This window comes from Taudactylus pleione, unplaced genomic scaffold (genome assembly GCF_031769625.1).
Source record: "Taudactylus pleione unplaced genomic scaffold, aTauple2 ptg000405l, whole genome shotgun sequence".
Classification (NCBI taxonomy): Eukaryota; Metazoa; Chordata; class Amphibia; order Anura; family Myobatrachidae; genus Taudactylus; species Taudactylus pleione.
In genome coordinates this window covers 2,182,588-2,208,752 of record NW_028284807.1, presented here as the reverse complement: position 1 = coordinate 2,208,752, position 26,165 = coordinate 2,182,588, and the positions used below count along the sequence as shown (strand labels likewise).

Sequence of the window (26,165 nt, the reverse complement as noted above, 5' to 3'; positions counted from 1 at the left end):
TGTCCCTGACCCTTGTCTCTGCTCCCCCGTCTCTGCTCCCCCCGTTCCCGACCCTTGTCTCTGCTCCCTCCGTTCCCGACCCTCGTCTCTGCTCCCGACCCTTGTCTCTGCTCTCCACCCCTTCCCCGACCCTTGTCTCTGCTCTCCCCCCCTTCCCCGACCCTTGTCTCTGCTCCCCCCCCTTCCCCGATCCTTGTCTCTGCTCCCCCCCCTTCCCCGATCCTTGTCTCTGCTCCCCCCCCTTCCCCGATCCTTGTCTCTGCTCCCCCCCCTTCCCCGACCCTTGTCTCTGCTCCCCCCCTTCCCCGACCCTTGTCTCTGCTCCCCCCCCTTCCCCGACCCTTGTCTCTGCTCCCCCCCCGTCCCCGACCCTTGTCTCTGCCCCCTCCCCCGTCCCCGACCCTTGTCTCTGCCCCCTCCCCCGTTCCCGACCCTTGTCTCTGCCGTCCCCGACCCTTGTCTCTGCCGTCCCCGACCCTTGTCTCTGCCGTCCCCGACCCTTGTCTCTGCCGTCCCCGACCCTTGTCTCTGCCGTCCCCGACCCTTGTCTCTGCCGTCCCCGACCCTTGTCTCTGCCGTCCCCGACCCTTGTCTCTGCCGTCCCCGACCCTTGTCTCTGCCGTCCCCGACCCTTGTCTCTGCCCCCCCCATCCCCGACCCTTGTCTCTGCCCCCCCCATCCCCGACCCTTGTCTCTGCCCCCCCCATCCCCGACCCTTGTCTCTGCCCCCCCCATCCCCGACCCTTGTCTCTGCCGTCCCCGACCCTTGTCTCTGCCCTCCCCCCCCCCATCCCCGACCTTTGTCTCTGCCGTCCCCGACCCTTGTCTCTGCCCTCCCACCCCCCGTCCCCGACCCTTGTCTCTGCCCCCCTCCCGTCCCCGACCCTTGTCTCTGCCCCCCTCCCGTCCCCGACCCTTGTCTCTGCCCCCCTCCCGTCCCCGACCCTTGTCTCTGCCCCCCTCCCGTCCCCGACCCTTGTCTCTGCCCTCCCCGTCCCCGACCCTTGTCTCTGCTCCCCCCGTTCCCGACCCTTGTCTCTGCTCCCCCCCCGTCCACGACCCTTGTCTCTGCCCCCGACCCTTGTCTCTGCCCCCCCCCGTCCCCGACCCTTGTCTCTGCCCCCCCCCGTCCCCGACCCTTGTCTCTGCCCCCCCCCTGTCCCCGACCCTTGTCTCTGCCCCCCCCCTGTCCCCGACCCTTGTCTCTGCCCCCCCCCTGTCCCCGACCCTTGTCTCTGCCCCCCCCCTGTCCCCGACCCTTGTCTCTGCCCCCCCCCTGTCCCCGACCCTTGTCTCTGCCCCCCCCCTTCCCCGACCCTTGTCTCTGCCCCCCCCCTTCCCCGACCCTTGTCTCTGCCCCCCCTTCCCCGACCCTTGTCTCTGCCCCCCCTTCCCCGACCCTTGTCTCTGCCCCCCCGTCCCCTTCCCCGACCCTTGTCTCTGCCCCTCCGTCCCCGTCCCCGACCCTTGTCTCTGCCCCTCCGTCCCCGTCCCCGACCCTTGACTCTGCCCCCCCTGTCCCCGACCCTTGTCTCTGCCCCCCCTGTCCCCGACCCTTGTCTCTGCCCCCCCGTCCCCTTCCCCGACCCTTGTCTCTCCCCAGTTCCCCCCACTCCTTCCGTTTTAGAATATGTGAGCATTTCTCCTGATGTTTCTACCCTACCACTAGGTCCCCCATCTCAGCCAATTGTGTTACATTTATTACATGTCAGTATTATTCCCACATTTGTAACTATGTATATATGTTATCCCTATACACCGTTTACCCTGTTCTGTATTTTGTGCTCTTTGTGGCGCTGCGGAAATTGACATCAACTATTATAAATAAATGCTGATAATCATGTTGTAGTCTGTAACGACATAGAGCTCCGGCATTATGGTACAGCGCGAGCACAGCCATGTAATATACAGCTGCTCCAAGAAACAGACTAACAAGGTCATTTCCAGTCTATCAGGCGGGTCACGTGAGTGGATGAAATACCGCAGCTCGCTCACAGGCGCTGGAGGGGACGGGCTGACACCAGGACCATTAATTAGGGAATAAAGGTAAATATGATACTGTCTTATTTCATGCAGTTGTTGAACATGAGTAAAGACAAGTCCCTGTCCTGGTTATAATAAGTGCAGGGACTATGTATGTATATTACTTCTCCGCTTTGCTGTTAGCGCAGGTTTAAGGTCATCGAAGAGGGTCTTGTATCTGCTGACCTTATATATAACAGACAAGACGTGGAAGGGTCATTTCTCGATTTCCCTGCTGCGATAATTTTAGGTATTAAAACTTTTTTCTTTAACATTACTCTTTTTTTATTTATTTATTTTATTTTTTTTGTAGTTTAATTGAGACGGAGCTTCCTGGGCCCTAAATAACTTCCCTGCTCCTTTTATGGTGGAATTTTTTATATTTCCACAATAATTATACACGATCACACTTATCGCCAGAGTAGGTATCAGTATAATGACTATAGGCCTCACTAAGTGACTGTACAGTATGTTGTGTGTTCCAATGACTGTAATATGCTGCCCGCTCCGGCTCTCTATAAGGTGCGCTCTGCGCCTTTGTAGCTGGGTGATGCGGGGCGGAGAGAGCTTGTTTTTGTCCATTTTTGAATGCTGAGACTCGGTGATGTAAGCTGGAAACCAATGTCCGAAACACAATCTCTCCGTAATCTGTAAGGTACAAACGCATCACACAACAGCAGGTAAGGGCTGCCTCACAGAGCTGGGGGTCAGTATCCCACTAAGCCTGTATCTGTGTGCAGTTTATATGTTCTCCCCATGGTCACATGGGTTTCCTCTGGGTGCTACTCACATGTCCACTTCCTCTAGCCACTGGGAAAGACTAGACACAATAGTGGTCAGTTCATGCAGTTTACATACCATGAAACCGTATGTCACCACTGGGTACAAGGCCTAATGCTCAGCCTGTGTGATAGTTCCTCCCCTGCGCATTGGGCGGAGTCTGTGCGTGCAGCCCTTGGAATGTAATATCCCCCCATTATTTGCCACGTCCAGCTTTCTAGGTTGTCATTAGATTCCCTCTCACCCCCACACCCAGACTTTCATGAAAGCAGAATCCTGAGAGTCAGTCGCTGCAGCCACTGATACGTTCCCCAGATATCGCCCCCTCCCCCAGCATCTCAGACAATAGGGGTTCAGGATGTAGATTGTGTGGCGTGTGGTGGGTGACTTGTTCTGTCGCATTGTGACACGGTTCTGCTGTGTGACCGTCTGTCTGCGAGTCTGTGGTTTCCTGTACACAACAGTTACGGCTCTAACCTACTGTCTGACAATGCCTCAAACACATTGCCGGGAAGCACTCAGAGCCTCACACCTCACCCGCGCTGCATACCATGGCACCAGTGTTTGGGGAGCTTCTGTTGCTGAGCATCTTGGGTAAGCCCCTCTTATCTCTTAATATTGGGGAGATGATATAGTTCTGCGCTTATATTGAAGCCTGAGAATTCATAGTGCCCTAAATAATGTGTATAATGTCTAAGTGACCTAAACAGCGTAATGTTCGCTGACTTTGCTCTTGCACCATGTTTGCTGGTGGCTGAGACTGTGAGGCAGCCGGGGGCTCTGTGCGGTTATGTGGGGGGACCTCTATGATCAGTGCTCAGAATGGGACTTCACACACTTAGGGGAATATTCAATTTGAAGCGAAAAGTCAGTTGCTGGACTTTTCGCCATCATCGGAGGTTTTGCCAGCGATAAAGTATCGCGCTCGTCCCCGCTATTTCCCGTATTCAATTTCATTTCGGCGAAAACGGAACCCAGCGAAAAGGAAATCAGCGAAAAGTCCTGTCATTTCTGGAGATATCATCCTGACACCCCCCCAAAAGATGCTTTGACATGGGAGTTCACTATGGGTACCACCGAATAGCCCTGCTCAAGGTATGTGGGGTCTTTAAACGCACTCAATAGGTGCTATTTAGCGTCTTTGGTAAAGTGGTGAAGAATAGCATTTAGAAACTTTTTTGTGAAAAAAATAAGTAATTCCATCAAACTTGGGGTACATGAAAATGGGTACTAGGATATTTTAAAGTGGCTAATGTGAAGTTTTAAAAATTGTGAAAAATCAACCTGCAATCAAAAAAAAACACCTGCCGCATACTTGGGGACCCTCCCCTGAGCCTATTTCGCTAGTTTAGAAGTTTGTCCTCCAACTTTTTTTTTTTGCCCCCAAAATGAAAGTACCTTTTTTGGGGTGTCCTGTGGTATTTTATTTATTTTTTTTACATAGAATACCATTAGGGGTCTGTCCAAGGGGTGCACGGTAGTTTTTAAAAGTCTGCACCCCCAAAACCCCAATTCTGCACTTGTTCTCGCCACCTATTCAATGGGGATACTTTTTCGCTGGGTTCGAACCTCTGACTTTCCGCACCTGCGAAAAGTCATCCAAATTGAATACGGAGATAAGCGAGACGAAAATTACATTCGCCGATAACGGGTTTTCGCTCCAAATTGAATATGGCCCTTAGAAGTAATACAGGATAAAATTATAGGATCTGTACATTTATGTTTCTGTATTTGTGTGTGTGTATACACATACATAATTATATATACACACACACGTGATTTCAAGGTGGATGCGCTGGGCTGCAGTAAGACACGTACTTACATATGTGCGACCTCGGATATGATCAGTGCAGAAACATGAATAAGCCCAGCGTACAAGCGCATACAGATCGTTACGCCTCTCGTTATCGCAGAGAATCCTCGGCCCAAACTCTCGCTCTGTTTCTGTATCCGGAACTTCTCTACGTTCAGCAACTTCTGTTCTATTCACCAATTAGTGGAAGTTAGGATTTATCTCATTGGTTATCCAAAACATGCGAGAGCCAATAAGATGCCGTTTTTGAGATCAAAGCATAACTAAGTAAAGCCGAACTGCTCATCTCTAATATATAGACGCTTCCCAGGTTCTCCCCTTGTGTATGCGCCTGTAGAGTAGGGTTGTGTCCATGCAGCAAACTCTCCTCTCACCTTTCCTTCTGTAGACTTCCGGCAGCGCTTCCACCTAAAGCGGAGTACACATTAGCCGACGTGTATCCAGCGCAATGTCACCGGCGACGGGACCCGGCATTCGGAAACTGCCATACACACTTGCCGATGCTTGGTCCGACGGGGGTGAGGGACATGTTGGCGACATCCCCCTTCGGCCCTGCAGTAGGGCAGGCACGTGATGTTGGTAAGTACCTGCGGGAGCGCGTATATCATGGGTGCACATTAGACGATGTAACCGAAATGTCGCTCCGATTTGCCAGAGATGGATCCAAGAAACCTCCGCCCCAACAACACTGAGCTTTTACACTTGACAAGTACAAACCACACAAAGTTTGTTGCCAAAACCACCGCAATATACAGTCAGGTGCATAAATATTGGGACATTGACAGAATTTTCATATTTTGGCCTCATTTCACCACCAGAATGGCTTTGAAATGAAACAAACAAGATGTGCTTTACCTGCAGACTTTCAGATTTAATTTGAGGGTAATTACATCCAAATCAGGTGAGCGGTATAGGAATTACATCGGTTTCTATATGTGCCTCCCACTTTTTAAGGGGCCAAAATTATTGGGACAAACTAAACAATCCTAAATCTAACTTTCACTTTTTAATACTTTGTTGCAAATTCTTTGCAGGCAATTACAGCCTGAAGTCTGGAACGCATAGACATCACCAGACGCTGGGTGTCATCCCTGGTGATGCTCTGCCAGGCCTCTACTGCAAATGTCTTCAGTTCCTGCTTGTTCTTGGGGCATTTTCCCTTCAGTTTTGTCTTCATCAAGTGAAATGCATGCTCCATCGGATTCAGGTCAGGGGATTGACTTGGCTATTGCATAACATTCCACTTTTTAGCCTTAAAAAACTCTTTGGTTGCTTTTGCAGTATGCTTCGGGTCATTGTCCATCTGCACTGTAAAGCGCCGTCCAATGAGTTCTGAAGCATTTGACTGAATATGAGCATATAATATTGCCCGAAACACTTCAGAATTCATTCTGCTGCTTTTGTCAGCAGTCACATCATCAATAAATACAAGGGAACCAGTTCCATTGGCAGCCATTCATGCCCACGCCATGACACTACCACCACCATGCTTCACTGATGAGGTGGTATGTTTTGGATCATGAGCAGTTCCTTTCCTTCTCCATACTCTTCTCTTCCCATCACTCAGGTACAAGAGATCTTTGTCTGTCTCATCTGTCCATAGGATGTTGTTCCAGAACTGTAATGGCTTTTTTAGATATTGTTTGGCAAACTCTAATCTGGTCTTCCTGTTTTTGTGGCTCACCAATGGTTTACATCTTGTGGTGAAACCTCTATAATCACTCTTGTGAAGTCTTCTCTTGATTGTTGACTTTGACACATATACATCTACCTCCTGGAGAGTGTTCTTGATTTGGCCAACTGTTGTGAAGGGGTTTTTCTTCACCAGGGAAATAATTCTTCTGTCATCCACCACAGTTGTTTTCCGTGGTCTTCCGGGTCTTTTGGTGTTGCTGAGCTCTCCTGTGCGTTCTTTCTTTTTAAGAATGTTCCAAACAGTTGATTTGGCCACACCTAATGTTTTTGCTATCTCTCTGATGGGTTTGTTTTGATGTTTCAGCCTAATGATGGCTTCACTGATAGTGACAGCTCTTAGGATCTCATATTGAGAGTCGACAGCAACTGATTCCAAATGCAAATGTCACACCTAGGATCAACTCCAGACCTTTTACCTGCTTCATTGATAATGAAATAACGAGGGAATAGCCCACACCTGTCCATGAAATAGCTTTTGAGTTGATAGTCCCATTACTTTTGGCCCCTTAAAAAGTGGGAGGCACATATAGAAACCGTTGTAATTCCTGCACCGTTCACCTGATTTGGATGTAATTACCCTCAAATTAAATCTGAAAGTCTGCAGGTAAAGCACATCTTGTTTGTTTCATTTCAAAGCCATTGTGGTGGTGAATAGAGGCCAAAATATGAAAATTCTGTCAATGTCCCAATATTTATGCACCTGACTGTATTTATCTTAAATATGTGAGAGCGGTGGCAGCATCTTGACTAAAAAGGATAAGAAATATTAGTAGCAGAGATTGTGGAAATATAGACTCCTAACAGCATACAACTGCTTGGTACATCCGGCCCATAGACCCCTAACAGCATACAACTGCTTGTACATCCTGCCCACAGACCCCTAACAGCATACAACTGCTTGTACATCCAGCCCACAGACCCCTAACAGCATACAGCTGCTTGTACATCCTGCCCATAGACCCCTAACGGCATACAACTGCTTGTACATCCAGCCCATAGACCCCTAACGGCATACAACTGCTTGTACATCCAGCCCATAGACCCCTAACAGCATACAACTGCTTGTACATCCTGCCCATAGACCCCTAACGGCATACAACTGCTTGGTACATCCAGCACATAGACCCCTAACAACTGCTTGGTACATCCAGCACATAGACCCCTAGCAACTGCTTGGTACATCCAGCACATAGACCCCTAACAACTGCTTGGTACATCCAGCCCATAGACCCCTAACAGCATACAACGGCTTGTACATCCGGCCCATAGACCCTTAACGGCATACAACTGCTTGTACATCCTGCCCATAGACCCCTAACGGCATACAACTGCTTGGTACATCCAGCACATAGACCCCTAACAACTGCTTGGTACATCCAGCACATAGACCCCTAACAACTGCTTGGTACATCCAGCACATAGACCCCTAACAACTGCTTGGTACATCCAGCACATAGACCCCTAACAACTGCTTGGTACATCCAGCACATAGACCCCTAACAACTGCTTGTACATCCGGCCCATAGACCCCTAACAGCATACAACTGCTTGTACATCCTGCCCATAGACCCCTAACGGCATACAACTGCTTGTACATCCAGCACATAGACCCCTAACAACTGCTTGTACATCCGGCCCATAGACCCCTAACAGCATACAACTGCTTGTACATCCTGCCCATAGACCCCTAACAACTGCTTGTACATCCTGCCCATAGACCCCTAACGGCATACAACTGCTTGTACATCCTGCCCATAGACCCCTAACGGCATACAACTGCTTGGTGCATCCAGCACATAGACCCCTAACAACTGCTTGGTACATCCAGCACATAGACCCCTAACAACTGCTTGGTATTGTATATTAGCAATAATAGCAATTGAAGTAGAATGATATCGGCATAAATAGGGCCTGAGAGAATGGACAGAGTAAAACATGAAAAGACTGATGATAAAGTTGGATGTTTAATAACATGGAAAACCATGATCTATTGATAATTGATACAAAATATGAGCTTTGGAGTATGGATCATCACAAAACATCGATAAATTGCCTAGAATTTGAATAATAAAGATCTTGCACAATATAAAAGATAAAATATCAAAGAATATAAACAAAAAATGTAAGATTGAAAGAATCCTCACTGTAATCAATAAACTTTCCACTCCAATTAGATACTTTAACACTATGAACCATTATAAGTTTCCCACAGAATAATACTATTATTCTACCAACCGTGTTCCAGACACATCCGCCCAGGGGGCCTATGTATCAAAGCTTGATGAGAGAAAAAGTATTAACCAATCAGCTGCTAACTGTCAATTTTCAAACCCAGCCTATAACCTGTAAGTTAGAAGCAGATTGGTTGCTGATTTATATCTCACATCAAGCTTTGATACATAGGCCCCCAAATCCCTTAATCTCCCACAGATCACCTACTGTACACACATCGGGATAAACACAGCCTCACGCACAGACATGCAGCATTAGATATATGGGGACAGACTAGTAACGCTGGGTGTCACTGGCGTTGGCGCACATGTAATGATGAATAGTAATTCAGGCTTTTGGATAGCAATGCACCACGTTCGATCTCTGGAGCAGTTACTGTTACTAATCTTTATTACTGGGCTATACAATACGATGATCGCTTCTGTCTTCAGAGAAAATACTTTGCTATCGATAAGTACTCTAATACCGTCCACAACTCCGTGATGGACCCCAGCGGATACATGTAACTATGGACAAGTCACTTTTCTATGCTGAACTCAGAACATTAACGTTATAGTCACCCCCTAACGTTCACCCAGAACCGGAGACTCTGTCTCAGCTCAGGGACTAGCTTGCAGCGTTGTAGATGGTGGCCTGGCTCCCCCAAGGGGTCAGCGTCCGCTCCTCGCCACTCTCTGCACAGCCGATGTGCCTCGTGCCTCTCACTGCAGCCCACTCTCCAGCTGCAACAGTGTCACTGCCCTGTCTCCTCAATGGCCTCATTCCGGCAGCCAGACGCCCATGCAGGGCTATCTGCGAATGCCCAGTCAGCCTCCTGGCTCCGCTTCCTCTCCAATGTCTCCGGAACCCCATTTGGTGCCAAACCAGCTTCTGTGGCTGCACAGTACAAGTCTGTGTTTCACCTGGTTTTAATCAGCCACAGAACCTGTGTAATTTACATGTGTCCCTGATTAGAGGGATATTATAGCAACCCTATTATTATCACTTATTTATATAGCGCGCATAATCTGCAGCGCGAGAATATTTGGCCAATCACAGACACACTGGGGGTCATTTTTGTCAGACGATAGTTAACCTTCCAGTATATTTTTGGAGGTTGGGAGGAAACAGGAATACCCAGAAGAAACAAACGGAAGCACGGGGAGAATATATAAACTCCACACAGTTAGGCTTGTGGTGGCAATGAGACCCAGTACTGTGAGGCGGTAATGCTGACCATTACCCCATCCTTACACCATAGAATTCAGCTACAGGGCTATGGAGAGTGAGCAGAATGTTGCTACCTGCCAATAAATTTAGGGAATTCTTAAAATAAGTGCTAATATCCCCAATTACATTGCCCCCCCCCTTCTTGTCAGTGTTATTACTGTGCTGATATATCCCCAATTACATTGCCCCCCCTTCTTGTCAGTTTTATTACTGTGCTGATATCCCCAATTACATTGCCCCCCCCCCCTTCTTGTCAGTTTTATTACTGTGCTGATATATCTCCAATTACATTGTCCCCCCTTCTTGTCAGGTTTATTACTGTGCTGATATCCCCAATTACATTGTCCCCCCTTCTTGTCAGTGTTATTACTGTGCTGATATCCCCAATTACATTGTCCCCCCTTCTTGTCAGTTTTATTACTGTGCTGATATCCCCAATTACATTGCCCCCCCCCTTCTTGTCCGTTTTATTACTGTGCTGATATCCCCAATTACATTGCCCCCCCCTTCTTGTCCGTTTTATTACTGTGCTGATATCCCCAATTACATTGTCCCCCCCTTCTTGTCCGTTTTATTACTGTGCTGATATCCCCAATTACATTGCCCCCCCCTTCTTGTCCGTTTTATTACTGTGCTGATATCTCCAATTACATTGCCCCCCCCTTCTTGTCAGTTTTATTACTGGGCTGATATCCCCGATTACATTGCCCCCCCCCCTTCTTGTCAGTTTTATTACTGTGCTGATATCCCCAATTACATTGTCCCCCCTTCTTGTCAGTTTTATTGCTGTGCTGATATCCCCAATTACATTGTCCCCCCTTCTTGTCAGTTTTATTACTGTGCTGATATCCCCAATTACATTGTCCCCCCTTCTTGTCAGTTTTATTACTGTGCTGATATCCCCAATTACATTGCCCCCCTTCTTGTCGGACAGTTTTATTACTAATATTCTTTGAGGGTTATAAAGCACGTTCTTTTTAACTTTGAAAAAACTTCTGAAAGGTAGAGATGTGACCACACCACACTGACGTTTCCTCACATCGTGCCAAACAGCCCCGCCTGGCGTGCCGCAGAAAATGAGGCTAAGCCGCGCCCTGCGTCCTGCCACATAGTTTTGTACAGAATATATGTCTTAGTCGCAACACTAATGCAGCAAAGTGCAATGCACGGGTACCCGGGGCGCTGGCATTACGTGCAGCTCTGATGCCAACCTGGGAAAAAACTGGGGACCAAGAGGAGTAAGCCGCGCCTTGTGTCCGCCACGCAGCGTTCAGCTTAATCTGACACTTTATACCAACTCCATAGTGCTCTGTACATTATAAGTCACTTTGTATGCGACTACGATGCCACACAGTCACTAAATTAAGATATAGGTATGAAAGTCTGAGAATCGCTACCCGTGGCAGAGCGTCCAAGTCGCACCATATGGCGCAGGACTGACAGGTGGGTGAGAACACATGTAGCATCTAAGGTCTAACATTGTCCTGGCCCAGGTCATAGTCCCTGTCAGTAAAACTGCCCCGGATAGCGCAGACTGCGGATTACGGTTTAGTCTTGTTGGGGCTCATTGTGAGGGGCCTTAGGTAAGTGACTCAGTATAAAGTCTGTGATTTCCCTATAATATACTCAATTTGGATCCATTTCCCAGGGCGTTCTGATGGGGCAATATGTAAATTGTGCTGGGCACAGGATATAATGAACATACTGTATGTGTTTCCCCTCACAGGTGTGTCCTGGGCCCAGCGGCAGGTGATCGTCCAGCAGGGGCCCCTGTACCGTACCGTGGGCTCCCACATTACTATCTGGTGCAAGGTGAGGGGCTACCAGGGCCCTTCCGAGCAAAACTTTCGCTACTCCGTCTACCTGCCGTCCGCCCCTGACAGAGAGGTGCAGGTGGTGGGCACAGGCGACCCCTCTTTCTCCTATGCAATATACAGCCAGCGCGTACAGAGCGCGGACATATCTGTGGAGAGGGTGTCAGGTGACCACACGCTGCTACACATCCGCCAGCTGCAGGAACGAGACGCCGGAGAGTACGAATGTCACACGCCCAACACCGACCCCACCTACCACGGCAGCTACAGCGCCAAGATGAACCTGAGCGGTAAGATGCCAGGGGGAGCAAACAAATCATGTTATAGCATTAATACCTCTATGGTAAACACATTGCAGGGTAACTGAGTATATGAGAAAGTGTCACAGACTCAGGGGGAGATGTAATACTGCAGGGTAACTGAGTATAGGAGAAAGTGTCACAGACTCAGGGGGAGATGTAATACTGCAGGGTAACTGAGTATATGAGAAAGTGTCACAGACTCAGGGGGAGATGTAATACTGCAGGGTAACTGAGTATATGAGAAAGTGTCACAGACTCAGGGGGAGATGTAATACTGCAGGGTAACTGAGTATATGGGAAAGTGTCACAGACTCAGGGGGAGATGTAATACTGCAGGGTAACTGAGTATAGGAGAAAGTGTCACAGACTCAGGGGGAGATGTAATACTGCAGGGTAACTGAGTATAGGAGAAAGTGTCACAGACTCAGGGGGAGATGTAATACTGCAGGGTAACTGAGTATGAGAAAGTGTCACAGACTCAGGGGGAGATGTAATACTGCAGGGTAACTGAGTATAGGAGAAAGTGTCACAGACTCAGGGGGAGATGTAATACTGCAGGGTAACTGAGTATAGGAGAAAGTGTCACAGACTCAGGGGGAGATGTAATACTGCAGGGTAACTGAGTATGAGAAAGTGTCACAGACTCAGGGGGAGATGTAATACTGCAGGGTAACTGAGTATAGGAGAAAGTGTCACAGACTCAGGGGGAGATGTAATACTGCAGGGTAACTGAGTATATGAGAAAGTGTCACAGACTCAGGGGGAGATGTATTACTGCAGGGTAACTGAGTATGAGAAAGTGTCACAGACTCAGGGGGAGATGTAATACTGCAGGGTAACTGAGTATGAGAAAGTGTCACAGACTCAGGGGGAGATGTAATACTGCAGGGTAACTGAGTATAGGAGAAAGTGTCACAGACTCAGGGGGAGATGTAATACTGCAGGGTAACTGAGTATATGGGAAAGTGTCACAGACTCAGGGGGAGATGTAATACTGCAGGGTAACTGAGTATATGAGAAAGTGTCACAGACTCAGGGGGAGATGTAATACTGCAGGGTAACTGAGTATGAGAAAGTGTCACAGACTCAGGGGGAGATGTAATACTGCAGGGTAACTGAGTATGAGAAAGTGTCACAGACTCAGGGGGAGATGTAATACTGCAGGGTAACTGAGTATGAGAAAGTGTCACAGACTCAGGGGGAGATGTAATACTGCAGGGTAACTGAGTATAGGAGAAAGTGTCACAGACTCAGGGGGAGATGTAATACTGCAGGGTAACTGAGTATGAGAAAGTGTCACAGACTCAGGGGGAGATGTAATACTGCAGGGTAACTGAGTATAGGAGAAAGTGTCAGACTCAGGGGGAGATGTAATACTGCAGGGTAACTGAGTATGAGAAAGTGTCACAGACTCAGGGGGAGATGTAATACTGCAGGGTAACTGGGTATATGAGAAAGTGTCACAGACTCAGGGGGAGATGTAATACTGCAGGGTAACTGGGTATATGAGAAAGTGTCACAGACTCAGGGGGAGATGTAATACTGCAGGGTAACTGGGTATATGAGAAAGTGTCACAGACTCAGGGGGAGATGTAATACTGCAGGGTAACTGAGTATAGGAGAAAGTGTCACAGACTCAGGGGGAGATGTAATACTGCAGGGTAACTGAGTATATGAGAAAGTGTCACAGACTCAGGGGGAGATGTATTACTGCAGGGTAACTGAGTATGAGAAAGTGTCACAGACTCAGGGGGAGATGTAATACTGCAGGGTAACTGAGTATGAGAAAGTGTCACAGACTCAGGGGGAGATGTAATACTGCAGGGTAACTGAGTATAGGAGAAAGTGTCACAGACTCAGGGGGAGATGTAATACTGCAGGGTAACTGAGTATATGGGAAAGTGTCACAGACTCAGGGGGAGATGTAATACTGCAGGGTAACTGAGTATATGAGAAAGTGTCACAGACTCAGGGGGAGATGTAATACTGCAGGGTAACTGAGTATGAGAAAGTGTCACAGACTCAGGGGGAGATGTAATACTGCAGGGTAACTGAGTATGAGAAAGTGTCACAGACTCAGGGGGAGATGTAATACTGCAGGGTAACTGAGTATGAGAAAGTGTCACAGACTCAGGGGGAGATGTAATACTGCAGGGTAACTGAGTATAGGAGAAAGTGTCACAGACTCAGGGGGAGATGTAATACTGCAGGGTAACTGAGTATGAGAAAGTGTCACAGACTCAGGGGGAGATGTAATACTGCAGGGTAACTGAGTATAGGAGAAAGTGTCAGACTCAGGGGGAGATGTAATACTGCAGGGTAACTGAGTATGAGAAAGTGTCACAGACTCAGGGGGAGATGTAATACTGCAGGGTAACTGGGTATATGAGAAAGTGTCACAGACTCAGGGGGAGATGTAATACTGCAGGGTAACTGGGTATATGAGAAAGTGTCACAGACTCAGGGGGAGATGTAATACTGCAGGGTAACTGGGTATATGAGAAAGTGTCACAGACTCAGGGGGAGATGTAATACTGCAGGGTAACTGAGTATAGGAGAAAGTGTCACAGACTCAGGGGGAGATGTAATACTGCAGGGTAACTGAGTATAGGAGAAAGTGTCACAGACTCAGGGGGAGATGTAATACTGCAGGGTAACTGAGTATGAGAAAGTGTCACAGACTCAGGGGGAGATGTAATACTGCAGGGTAACTGAGTATAGGAGAAAGTGTCACAGACTCAGGGGGAGATGTAATACTGCAGGGTAACTGAGTATATGAGAAAGTGTCACAGACTCAGGGGGAGATGTATTACTGCAGGGTAACTGAGTATGAGAAAGTGTCACAGACTCAGGGGGAGATGTAATACTGCAGGGTAACTGAGTATGAGAAAGTGTCACAGACTCAGGGGGAGATGTAATACTGCAGGGTAACTGAGTATAGGAGAAAGTGTCACAGACTCAGGGGGAGATGTAATACTGCAGGGTAACTGAGTATGAGAAAGTGTCACAGACTCAGGGGGAGATGTAATACTGCAGGGTAACTGAGTATAGGAGAAAGTGTCACAGACTCAGGGGGAGATGTAATACTGCAGGGTAACTGAGTATGAGAAAGTGTCACAGACTCAGGGGGAGATGTAATACTGCAGGGTAACTGAGTATAGGAGAAAGTGTCAGACTCAGGGGGAGATGTAATACTGCAGGGTAACTGAGTATGAGAAAGTGTCACAGACTCAGGGGGAGATGTAATACTGCAGGGTAACTGGGTATATGAGAAAGTGTCACAGACTCAGGGGGAGATGTAATACTGCAGGGTAACTGGGTATATGAGAAAGTGTCACAGACTCAGGGGGAGATGTAATACTGCAGGGTAACTGGGTATATGAGAAAGTGTCACAGACTCAGGGGGAGATGTAATACTGCAGGGTAACTGAGTATATGGGAAAGTGTCACAGACTCAGGGGGAGATGTAATACTGCAGGGTAACTGAGTATAGGAGAAAGTGTCACAGACTCAGGGGGAGATGTAATACTGCAGGGTAACTGAGTATATGGGAAAGTGTCACAGACTCAGGGGGAGATGTAATACTGCAGGGTAACTGAGTATGAGAAAGTGTCACAGACTCAGGGGGAGATGTAATACTGCAGGGTAACTGAGTATAGGAGAAAGTGTCACAGACTCAGGGGGAGATGTAATACTGCAGGGTAACTGAGTATGAGAAAGTGTCACAGACTCAGGGGGAGATGTAATACTGCAGGGTAACTGGGTATATGAGAAAGTGTCACAGACTCAGGGGGAGATGTAATACTGCAGGGTAACTGAGTATGAGAAAGTGTCACAGACTCAGGGGGAGATGTAATACTGCAGGGTAACTGGGTATATGAGAAAGTGTCACAGACTCAGGGGGAGATGTAATACTGCAGGGTAACTGAGTATATGAGAAAGTGTCACAGACTCAGGGGGAGATGTAATACTGCAGGGTAACTGAGTATATGGGAAAGTGTCACAGACTCAGGGGGAGATGTAATACTGCAGGGTAACTGAGTATAGGAGAAAGTGTCACAGACTCAGGGGGAGATGTAATACTGCAGGGTAACTGAGTATATGAGAAAGTGTCACAGACTCAGGGGGAGATGTAATACTGCAGGGTAACTGGGTATATGAGAAAGTGTCACAGACTCAGGGGGAGATGTAATACTGCAGGGTAACTGGGTATATGAGAAAGTGTCACAGACTCAGGGGGAGATGTATTACTGCAGGGTAACTGAGTATGAGAAAGTGTCACAGACTCAGGGGGAGATGTAATACTGCAGGGTAACTGAGTATGAGAAAGTGTCACAGACTCAGGGGGAGATGTAATACTGCAGGGTAACTGAGTATATGAGAAAGTGTCACAGACTCAGGGGGAGATGTAATACTGCAGGGTAACTGAGTATGAGAAAGTGTCACAGACTCAGGGGGAGATGTAATACTGCAGGGTAACTGAGTATATGAGAAAGTGTCACAGACTCAGGGGGAGATGTAATACTGCAGGGTAACTGAGTATGAGAAAGTGTCACAGACTCAGGGGGAGATGTAATACTGCAGGGTAACTGGGTATATGAGAAAGTGTCACAGACTCAGGGGGAGATGTAATACTGCAGGGTAACTGAGTATATGAGAAAGTGTCACAGACTCAGGGGGAGATGTAATACTGCAGGGTAACTGAGTATATGAGAAAGTGTCACAGACTCAGGGGGAGATGTAATACTGCAGGGTAACTGAGTATGAGAAAGTGTCACAGACTCAGGGGGAGATGTAATACTGCAGGGTAACTGGGTATATGAGAAAGTGTCACAGACTCAGGGGGAGATGTATTACTGCAGGGTAACTGAGTATATGAGAAAGTGTCACAGACTCAGGGGGAGATGTAATACTGCAGGGTAACTGGGTATATGAGAAAGTGTCACAGACTCAGGGGGAGATGTAATACTGCAGGGTAACTGAGTATATGAGAAAGTGTCACAGACTCAGGGGGAGATGTAATACTGCAGGGTAACTGAGTATATGAGAAAGTGTCACAGACTCAGGGGGAGATGTAATACTGCAGGGTAACTGAGTATAGGAGAAAGTGTCACAGACTCAGGGGCAGATGTATTAAAGCTTGGGGAGGGATCAAGTACCAACCAATCAGTTCTTAACTGTCATCTTTCAAACACAGCCTGTAACATGGCAGGAGCTGATTGGTTGGTACTTTCTCTCTCTCTCCAAGCTTTGATCTATCTCCCCTCATTGTATTATTACTTTGGTAGTATACACTATTTGTAATTGTATAGCAGAGACTATGCCAGGATATAATTTTTTGCATAACATAACTTTATACAGCATTATTTTATACACCAGTAAGAAAGGGGAGCTGCACCAGCAACCTAGTGTGGAGAGCGGGGGAGGGCTGTATGCAGGAGAGCTGGGGAGGGCTGTATGCAGGAGAGCTGGGGAGGGCTGTATGCAGGAGAGCGGGGGAGGGCTGTATGCAGGAGAGCGGGGGAGGGCTGTATGCAGGAGAGCGGGGGAGGGCTGTATGCAGGAGAGCGGGGGAGGGCTGTATGCAGGAGAGCGGGGGAGGGCTGTATGCAGGAGAGCGGGGGAGGGCTGTATGCAGGAGAGCGGGGGAGGGCTGTATGCAGGAGAGCGGGGGAGGGCTGTATGCAGGAGAGCGGGGGAGGGCTGTATGCAGGAGAGCGGGGGAGGGCTGTATGCAGGAGAGCGGGGGAGGGCTGTATGCAGGAGAGCGGGGGGGGCTGTATGCAGGAGAGCGGGGGGGGCTGTATGCAGGAGAGCGGGGGGGGCTGTATGCAGGAGTGCGAGGGGGGGCTGTATACAGGAGAGCGGGGGTAGGCTGTGTACAGGAGAGCGGGGGTAGGCTGTGTACAGGAGAGCGGGGGTAGGCTGTGTACAGGAGAGCGGGGGTAGGCTGTGTACAGGAGAGCAGGGGTAGGCTGTGTACAGGAGAGCGGGGGTAGGCTGTGTACAGGAGAGCGGGGGTAGGCTGTGTACAGGAGAGCGGGGGTAGGCTGTATACAGGAGAGCGGGGGTAGGCTGTATACAGGAGAGCGGGGGTAGGCTGTATACAGGAGAGCGGGGGTAGGCTGTATACAGGAGAGCGGGGGTAGGCTGTATACAGGAGAGCGGGGGTAGGCTGTATACAGGAGAGCGGGGGTAGGCTGTATACAGGAGAGCGGGGGTAGGCTGTATACAGGAGAGCGGGGGTAGGCTGTATACAGGAGAGCGGGGGTAGGCTGTATACAGGAGAGCGGGGGGGCTGTATACAGGAGAGCGGGAGAGGGCTGTATACAGGTAAGTGATTTGCCTGTGGCCTCAAGTGGCTCTACGGTCATATACATTCCTGTCACTTCTAATACCCTACATGCTCTAAGTTATAAGAAGAGACTAATAATAATACTCTCCAGCCTGACAATAAATCCAGAGCTCCCTGAGTATAAGAGAGTATCGTCACTGCTATGTAGTACCAGGCATCATTCCTGCACCTAGACAATAGCCGGTTACTCAGTCAGTGGGGTCCTCATCCCAACACTAACCAGTAGCAGGTGAGGGTGCTGCTTGTCTAACACTGCTCCTCTTCCCACCAGTTATGCCAGACTCTCTCATGGTCACAATGGTCCACCAGGCCCTGGAGATGACAGAAGGAGCCTCTTTGGATCTCACCTGTCAGGTATCCAAGGCCTCCCCCCAGCACACCCACCTCTCGGTCACATGGCTTCTTACCACTGACCAGGACAGTAAGGAGATCCTGTCCCTGTCCCAGGATTTTGTTCTTCTTCCTGGAGCAGACTACATGGAGAGATTTACCTCTGGCGATATACGGATGGACAAGCTGAACGATGCCACCTACAGACTGTCCATCCGAGCACTCCGCTTGTCAGACCAGGGAGAGATCTACTGCCGGGGATCTGAGTGGATTCAGGATCCTGATAAAACATGGACAAAAATCACAGAGAAGCAGTCAGAGAAAGTCAGTGTCAAGGTGTCAGCTGTGGGTGGTAAGTGTGTAGTGTGAGGGTGTCAGCCGTGGAGGGTAAGTGTGTAGTGTGAGAGTGTCAGACGTGGAGGGTAAGTGTGTAGTGTGAGAGTGTCAGCCGTGGAGGGTGTGTGTAGTGTGAGGGTGTCAGACGTGGAGGGTAAGTGTGTAGTGTTAGAGTGTCAGACGTGCAAGGTAAGTGTGTAGTGTGAGAGTGTCAGACGTGGAGGGTAAGTGTGTAGTGTGAGAGTATCAGATGTGGAGGGTAAGTGTGTAGTGTGAGGGTGTCAGACGTGGAGGGTAAGTGTGTAGTGTGAGGGTGTCAGACGTGGAGGGTAAGTGTGTAGTGTGAGGGTGTCGGACGTTGAGGGTAAGTGTGTAGTGGAGGGTAAGTGTGTAGTGTGAGGGTGTCAGACGTGGAGGGTAAGTGTGTAGTAGAGGGTAAGTGTGACGTGGAGGGTAAGTGTGTAGTGGAGGGTAAGTGTGTAGTGTGAGGTTGTCAGTCGTGGAGGGTAAGTGTGTAGTAGAGGGTAAGTGTGACGTGGAGGGTAAGTGTGTAGTGTGAGGGTGTCAGACGTGGAGGGTAAGTGTGTAGTGTGAGAGTGTCAGACGTGGAGGGTAAGTGTGTAGTGTGAGGGTGTCGGACGTTGAGGGTAAGTGTGTAGTGGAGGGTAAGTGTGTAGTGTGAGGTTGTCAGTCGTGGAGGGTAAGTGTGTAGTAGAGGGTAAGTGTGACGTGGAGGGTAAGTGTGTAGTGTGAGGGTGTTAGACGTGCAAGGTAAGTGTGTAGTGTGAGAGTGTCAGACGTGGAGGGTAAGTGTGTAGTGTGAGGGTGTCAGACGTGGAGGGTAAGTGTGTAGTGTGAGGGTGTCGGACGTGGAGGGTAAGTGTGTAGTGGAGGGTAAGTGTGTAGTGTGAGGGTGTCAGACGTGGAGGGTAAGTGTGTAGTAGAGGGTAAGTGTGACGTGGAGGGTAAGTGTGTAGTGTGAGGGTGTCAGACGTGGAGGGTAAGTGTGTAGTGGAGGGTAAGTGTGTAGTGTGAGGGTGTCAGACATGAAGGGTAAGTGTGTAGTGTGAGGGTGTCAGACGTGGAGGGTAAGTGTGTAGTGTGAGGGTGTCAGACGTGGAGGGTAAGTGTGTAGTGTGAGGGTGTCAGACGTGGAGGGTAGGTGTGTAGTGTGAGGGTGTCAGACGTGCAAGGTAAGTGTGTAGTGTGAGAGTGTCAGACGTGGAGGGTAAGTGTGTAGTGTGAGGGTGTCAGACGTTGAGGGTAAGTGTGTAGTGGAGGGTAAGTGTGTAGTGTGAGAGTGTCAGACGTGGAGGGTAAGTGTGTAGTGTGACGGTGTCGGACGTTGAGGGTAAGTGTGTAGTGTGAGAGTGTCAGACGTGGAGGGTAAGTGTGTAGTGTGAGGGTGTCAGACGTGGACGGTAAGTGTGTAGTGTGAGGGTGTCAGACGTGGAGGGTAAGTGTGTAGTGTGAGAGTGTCGGACGTTGAGGGTAAGTGTGTAGTGGAGGGTAAGTGTGTAGTGTGAGGGTGTCAGACGTGGAGGGTAAGTGTGTAGTAGAGGGTAAGTGTGACGTGGAGGGTAAGTGTGTAGTGTGAGGGTGTCAGACGTGGAGGGTAAGTGTGTAGTGTGAGGGTGTCAGACGTGGAGGGTAAGTGTGTAGTGTGAGGGTGTCAGACGTGGAGGGTGTCAGACGTGGAGAGTAAGTGTGTAGTGTGAGAGTGTCGGACGTGGAGGGTAAGTGTGTAGTGGAGGGTAAGTGTGTAGTGTGAGGGTGTCAGACATGAAGGGTAAGTGTGTAGTGTGAGGGTGTCAGACGTGGAGGGTAAGTGTGTAGTGTGAGGGTGTCGGACGTTGAGGGTAAGTGTGTAGTGGAGGGTAAGTGTGTAGTGTGAGGGTGTCAGACGTGGAGGGTAAGTGTGTAGTAGAGGGTAAGTGTGACGTGGAGGGTAAGTGTGTAGTGTGAGGGTGTCAGACGTGGAGGGTAAGTGTGTAGTGTGAGAGTGTCAGACGTGGAGGGTAAGTGTGTAGTGTGAATGTCAGACGTGGAGGGTAAATGTGTAGTGTGAGAGTGTCAGACGTGGAGGGTAAGTGTGTAGTGTGAGAGTGTCAGACGTGGAGGGTGTGTGTAGTGTGAGGGTGTTAGACGTGGAGGGTAAGTGTGTAGTGTGAGGGTGTCAGACGTGGAGGGTAAGTGTGTAGTGTGAGTGTCGGACGTTGAGGGTAAGTGTGTAGTGGAGGGTAAGTGTGTAGTGTGAGGGTGGCAGACGTGGAGGGTAGGTGTGTAGTGTGAGAGTGTCGGATGTTGAGGGTAAGTATGTAGTGGAGGGTAAGTGTGTAGTGTGAGGGTGTCAGACGTGGAGGGTAAGTGTGTAGTGTGAGAGTGTCGGACGTGGAGGGTAAGTGTGTAGTGTGAGAGTGTCAGACGTGGAGGGTGTGTGTAGTGTGAGGGTGTTAGACGTGGAGGGTAAGTGTGTAGTGTGAGGGTGTCAGACGTGGAGGGTAAGTGTGTAGTGTGAGGGTGTCAGACGTGGAGGGTAATTGTGTAGTGTGAGTGTCGGACGTTGAGGGTAAGTGTGTAGTGGAGGGTAAGTGTGTAGTGTGAGGGTGGCAGACGTGGAGGGTAGGTGTGTAGTGTGAGAGTGTCGGACGTTGAGGGTAAGTATGTAGTGGAGGGTAAGTGTGTAGTGTGAGGGTGTCAGACGTGGAGGGTAAGTGTGTAGTGCGAGAGTGTCAGACGTGGAGGGTAAGTGTGTAGTGTGAGAGTGTCAGACGTGGAGGGTAAGTGTGTAGTGCGAGAGTGTCAGACGTGGAGGGTAAGTGTGTAGTGTGAGGGTGTCGGACGTTGAGGGTAAGTGTGTAGTGTGAGGGTGTTAGACGTGGAGGTTAAGTGTGTAGTGTGAGGGTGTCAGACGTGGAGGGTAAGTGTGTAGTGTGAGGGTGTCAGACGTCGAGGGTAAGTGTGTAGTGTGAGGGTGTCAGACGTGGAGGGTAGGTGTGTAGTGTGAGGGTGTCAGACGTGGAGGGTAAGTGTGTAGTGTGAGGGTGTCAGACGTGGAGGGTAGACGAGTAGTGTGAGGGTGTCAGACGTGCAAGGTAAGTGTGTAGTGTGAGAGTGTCAGACGTGGAGGGTAAGTGTGTAGTGTGAGGGTGTTAGACGTGGAGGGTAAGTGTGTAGTGTGAGGGTGTCAGACGTGGAGGGTAGGTGTGTAGTGTGAGGGTGTCAGACGTGGAGGGTAAGTGTGTAGTGTGAGGGTGTCAGACGTGGAGGGTAAGTGTGTAGTGTGAGTGTCGGACGTTGAGGGTAAGTGTGTAGTGGAGGGTAAGTGTGTAGTGTGAGGGTGGCAGACGTGGAGGGTAAGTGTGTAGTGTGAGGGTGTCGGACGTTGAGGGTAAGTGTGTAGTGTGAGGGTGTCAGACGTGGAGTGTAAGTGTGATGTGGAGGGTAAGTGTGTAGTGTGAGGGTGTCAGACGTGGAGGTAAGTGTGTAGTGTGAGTGTGTCAGACGTGGAGGGTAAGTGTGTAGTGTGAGAGTGTCGGACGTTGAGGGTAAGTGTGTAGTGAAGGGTAAGTGTGTAGTGTGAGGGTGGCAGACGTGGAGGGTAGGTGTGTAGTGTGAGAGTGTCTGACGTTGAGGGTAAGTGTGTAGTGGAGGGTAAGTGTGTAGTGTGAGGGTGTCAGACGTGGAGGGTAAGTGTGTAGTGCGAGAGTGTCAGACGTGGAGGGTAAGTGTGTAGTGCGAGAGTGTCAGACGTGGAGGGTAAGTGTGTAGTGTGAGAGTGTCAGACGTGGAGGGTAAGTGTGTAGTGCGAGAGTGTCAGACGTGGAGGGTAAGTGTGTAGTGCGAGAGTGTCAGACGTGGAGGGTAAGTGTGTAGTGTGAGTGTGTCAGACGTGGAAGGTAAGTGTGTAGTGCGAGAGTGTCAGACGTGGAGGGTAAGTGTGTAGTGTGAGGGTGTCAGACGTGGAGGGTAAGTGTGTAGTGTGAGGGTGTCGGACGTGGAGGGTAAGTGTGTAGTGTGAGAGTGTCGGACGTGGATTGTAAGTGTGTAGTGTGAGAGTGTGAGACGTGGAGGGTAAGTGTGTAGTGTGAGAGTGTGAGACGTGGAGGGTAAGTGTGTAGTGTGAGAGTGTCAGACGTGGAGGGTAAGTGTGTAATGTGAGGGTGTCGGACGTTGAGGGTAAGTGTGTAGTGGAGGGTAAGTGTGTAGTGTGAGAGTGTCAGACGTGGAGGGTAAGTGTGTAGTGTGAGAGTGTCAGACGTGGAGGGTAAGTGTGTAGTGTGAGGGTGTCGGACGTGGAGGGTAAGTGTGTAGTGTGAGAGTGTCAGACGTGGAGGGTAAGTGTGTAGTGTGAGAGTGTCAGACGTGGAGGGTAAGTGTGTAGTGTGAGAGTGTCAGACGTGGAGGGTAAGTGTGTAGTGTGAGGGTAAGTGTGTAGTGTGAGGGTGTCAGACGTGGAGGGTAAGTGTGTAGTGTGAGGGTGTCAGACGTGGAGGGTAAGTGTGTAGTGTGAGGGTGTCGGACGTGGAGGGTAAGTGTGTAGTGTGAGAGTGTCAGACGTGGAGGGTAAGTGTGTAGTGTGAGGGTGTCGGACGTTGAGGGTAAGTGTGTAGTGGAGGGTAAGTGTGTAGTGTGAGGGTGTCAGACGTGGAGGGTAAGTGTGTAGTGTGAGGGTGTCGGACGTTGAGGGTAAGTGTATAGTGGAGGGTGAGGGTGTCAGACGTGGAGGGTAAGTGTGTAGTGGAGGGTAACTGTGTTGTGTGAGGGTGTCAGACGTAGAGGGTAAGTGTGCAGTGTGAGGGTGTCGGACGTTGAGGGTAAGTGTGTAGTGGAGGGTAAGTGTGTAGTGTGAGGGTGTCAGACGTGGAGGGTAAGTGTGCAGTGTGAGAGTGTCAGACGTGGAGGGTAAGTGTGTAGTGTGAGGGTGTCGGACGTGGAGGGTAAGTGTGTAGTGTGAGGGTGTCGGACGTTGAGGGTAAGTGTGTAGTGTGAGGGTGTCAGACGTGGAGGGTAAGTGTGTAGTGTGAGGGTGTCAGACGTGGAGGGTGTGTGTAGTGTGAGGGTGTCAGACGTGGAGGGTAAGTGTGTACATGAAAGACCAGTGACAGACAATGGCTGGGGATATAAATGTCATTTCAGGTGGAGAATATGAGGTACGGATACAAGCTACAGACACGACTCTCAGCGCTGGGAGTCCCCTGGAGGTCACCTGTTCTGTCACCCGTCAGAATCCTGCCCGCAGCCGCTTCCATGTCTCCTGGCTATTCAATAATGAGGTGGCGGTGACCTGGGAGACATCTGGCATCACCAGGTTCATGGATGTGTACAGCGCCCGGGCTGCAAAGTGGCAGCTGTCAGCGGGAAGGAGAGACCAGCAGACCTGGGTATTGAGGATGAATTGGGCGCAGTCCCAGGACGGGGGCTCATACATGTGTGTGGTTACTGAGGAGGGGTCCGACAGGAGGCAGAATTCCAAACCCATATCTGTGACTGTGGAAGCAGCCGGTGAGTATTATAACTGCGCTGTATTGCCCGCCAGAGCTGCCCCTATTATATATACAGTATATATAAATATACAGCAGTGCCGGCATCTGACATATCTGGGTGTGTGTGTTAGACCCCAACCCCCTGTGCTCCTCTTCCTCTCCGCAGGGACAATTATATGCAGAAACCGCTTTATCTCCATGCAGAATAACATTGTATTTTATGAGAAGAGCAGCATTTATTCTATATTTGCTGCATCTGAGACACAGAAGTGCCAGATACCCACACGCTCATACGTCCTGCAGGAAACCTCTATACATATAGCGCAGAGCACCTGACCTGTACACTGACATATAGCGCAGAGCACCTGACCTGTACACTGACATATAGCGCAGAGCACCTGACCTGTACACTGACATATAGCGCAGAGCACCTGACCTGTACACTGACATATAGCGCAGAGCACCTGACCTGTACACTGACATATAGCGCAGAGCACCTGACCTGTACACTGACATATAGCGCAGAGCACCTGACATATAGCACAGAGCACCTGACCTGTACACTGACATATAGCGTAGAGCACCTGACCTGTACACTGACATATAGCGCAGAGCACCTGACCTGTACACTGCCAGACCAAGCTGCCCATCCACTGCCAGACCAAGCTGCCCATCCACTGCCAGACCAAGCTGCCCATCCACTGCCAGGCCAAGCTGCCCATCCACTGCCAGGCCAAGCTGCCCATCCACTGCCAGGCCAAGCTGCCCATCCACTGCCAGGCCAAGCTGCCCATCCACTGCCAGGCCAAGCTGCCCATCCACTGCCAGGCCAAGCTCTACCCATCCACTGCCAGGCCAAGCTCTACCCATCCACTGCCAGGCCAAGCTCTACCCATCCACTGCCAGGCCAAGCTCTACCCATCCACTGCCAGGCCAAGCTCTACCCATCCACTGCCAGACCAAGCTCTGCCCATCCACTGCCAGACCAAGCTCTGCCCATCCACTGCCAGACCAAGCTCTGCCCATCCACTGCCAGACCAGCTGCCCGGCTAGAAATGGGAAAAGATGAAAGATTCCAGCAATAACACTACACAGAGAGATACAACGCTCCCACCGGTGATATATTGTACATTATGTATCATATGTTCTCTCTTATTTCCCCAGCTCCCCGCAGCCGGCAGCTCATACTCAGCACTGATGTTTCGGAGGTCTATGAAGGGAACTCTGTTAAGTACCAATGTGTGGTGTCCGGACCTCCCATGTGGATGTCTCTGGGATGGTTTAGGATGGAGTCAGCGGATCAGTGGGTGGAGATGGCATCGTTACAGGCTGATGGAGAGTTGCAGGTGGCACAGGACTATGTGCAGAGGTACCAGAGAGGGCATCTAGGGGCGCAGAGGGAGAGGTCGGGGCACTTCTTCCTGAGATTGGACAGAGTAACGCAAAGCGATGGCGGAAATTTCATCTGCCGCGTGCGGGAAAGGATACAGGAACAGGAGGACGCCTGGCGGAATGTGACCTATGAGAGTAATGTCCTGCAAGTCAATGTCATACCCCTAGGTAAGTGCCATCGTCATCCTCCGTGTAGTAAGCGTGTTACCATGTACCGTGTCCTCCCCCTATATCAGTGTCATACCCCTAGGTACGTACCATCGTCATCCTACTTGTAGTAAGCCTGTTACCATGTACCGTGTCCCCCTATATCAGTGTCATACTCCTAGGTAAGTGCCATCGTCATCCTCCGTGTAGTAAGCGTGTTACCATGTACCGTGTCCTCCCCCTATATCAGTG

At 49.9% G+C, this 26,165-nt stretch overlaps 1 protein-coding gene across 1 annotated transcript in view; it reads left to right on the top strand.

Annotated features, from left to right (window-relative positions):
• Positions 1–3,325: 3,325 nt before the first annotated feature.
• LOC148506426 (immunoglobulin superfamily member 3-like) overlaps positions 3,326–26,165 on the top strand; it is a 60,333-nt gene continuing 37,493 nt past the window's right edge. The window contains exons 1-5 of the mRNA XM_088446790.1: positions 3,326–3,396; positions 11,478–11,855; positions 18,494–18,904; positions 24,028–24,393; positions 25,539–25,934. Of these exons, the coding sequence (XP_088302916.1) occupies positions 3,354–3,396; positions 11,478–11,855; positions 18,494–18,904; positions 24,028–24,393; positions 25,539–25,934 (1,594 nt within the window). The 5' untranslated portion in view covers positions 3,326–3,353. The remainder of the gene's footprint in view (positions 3,397–11,477; positions 11,856–18,493; positions 18,905–24,027; positions 24,394–25,538; positions 25,935–26,165) is intronic.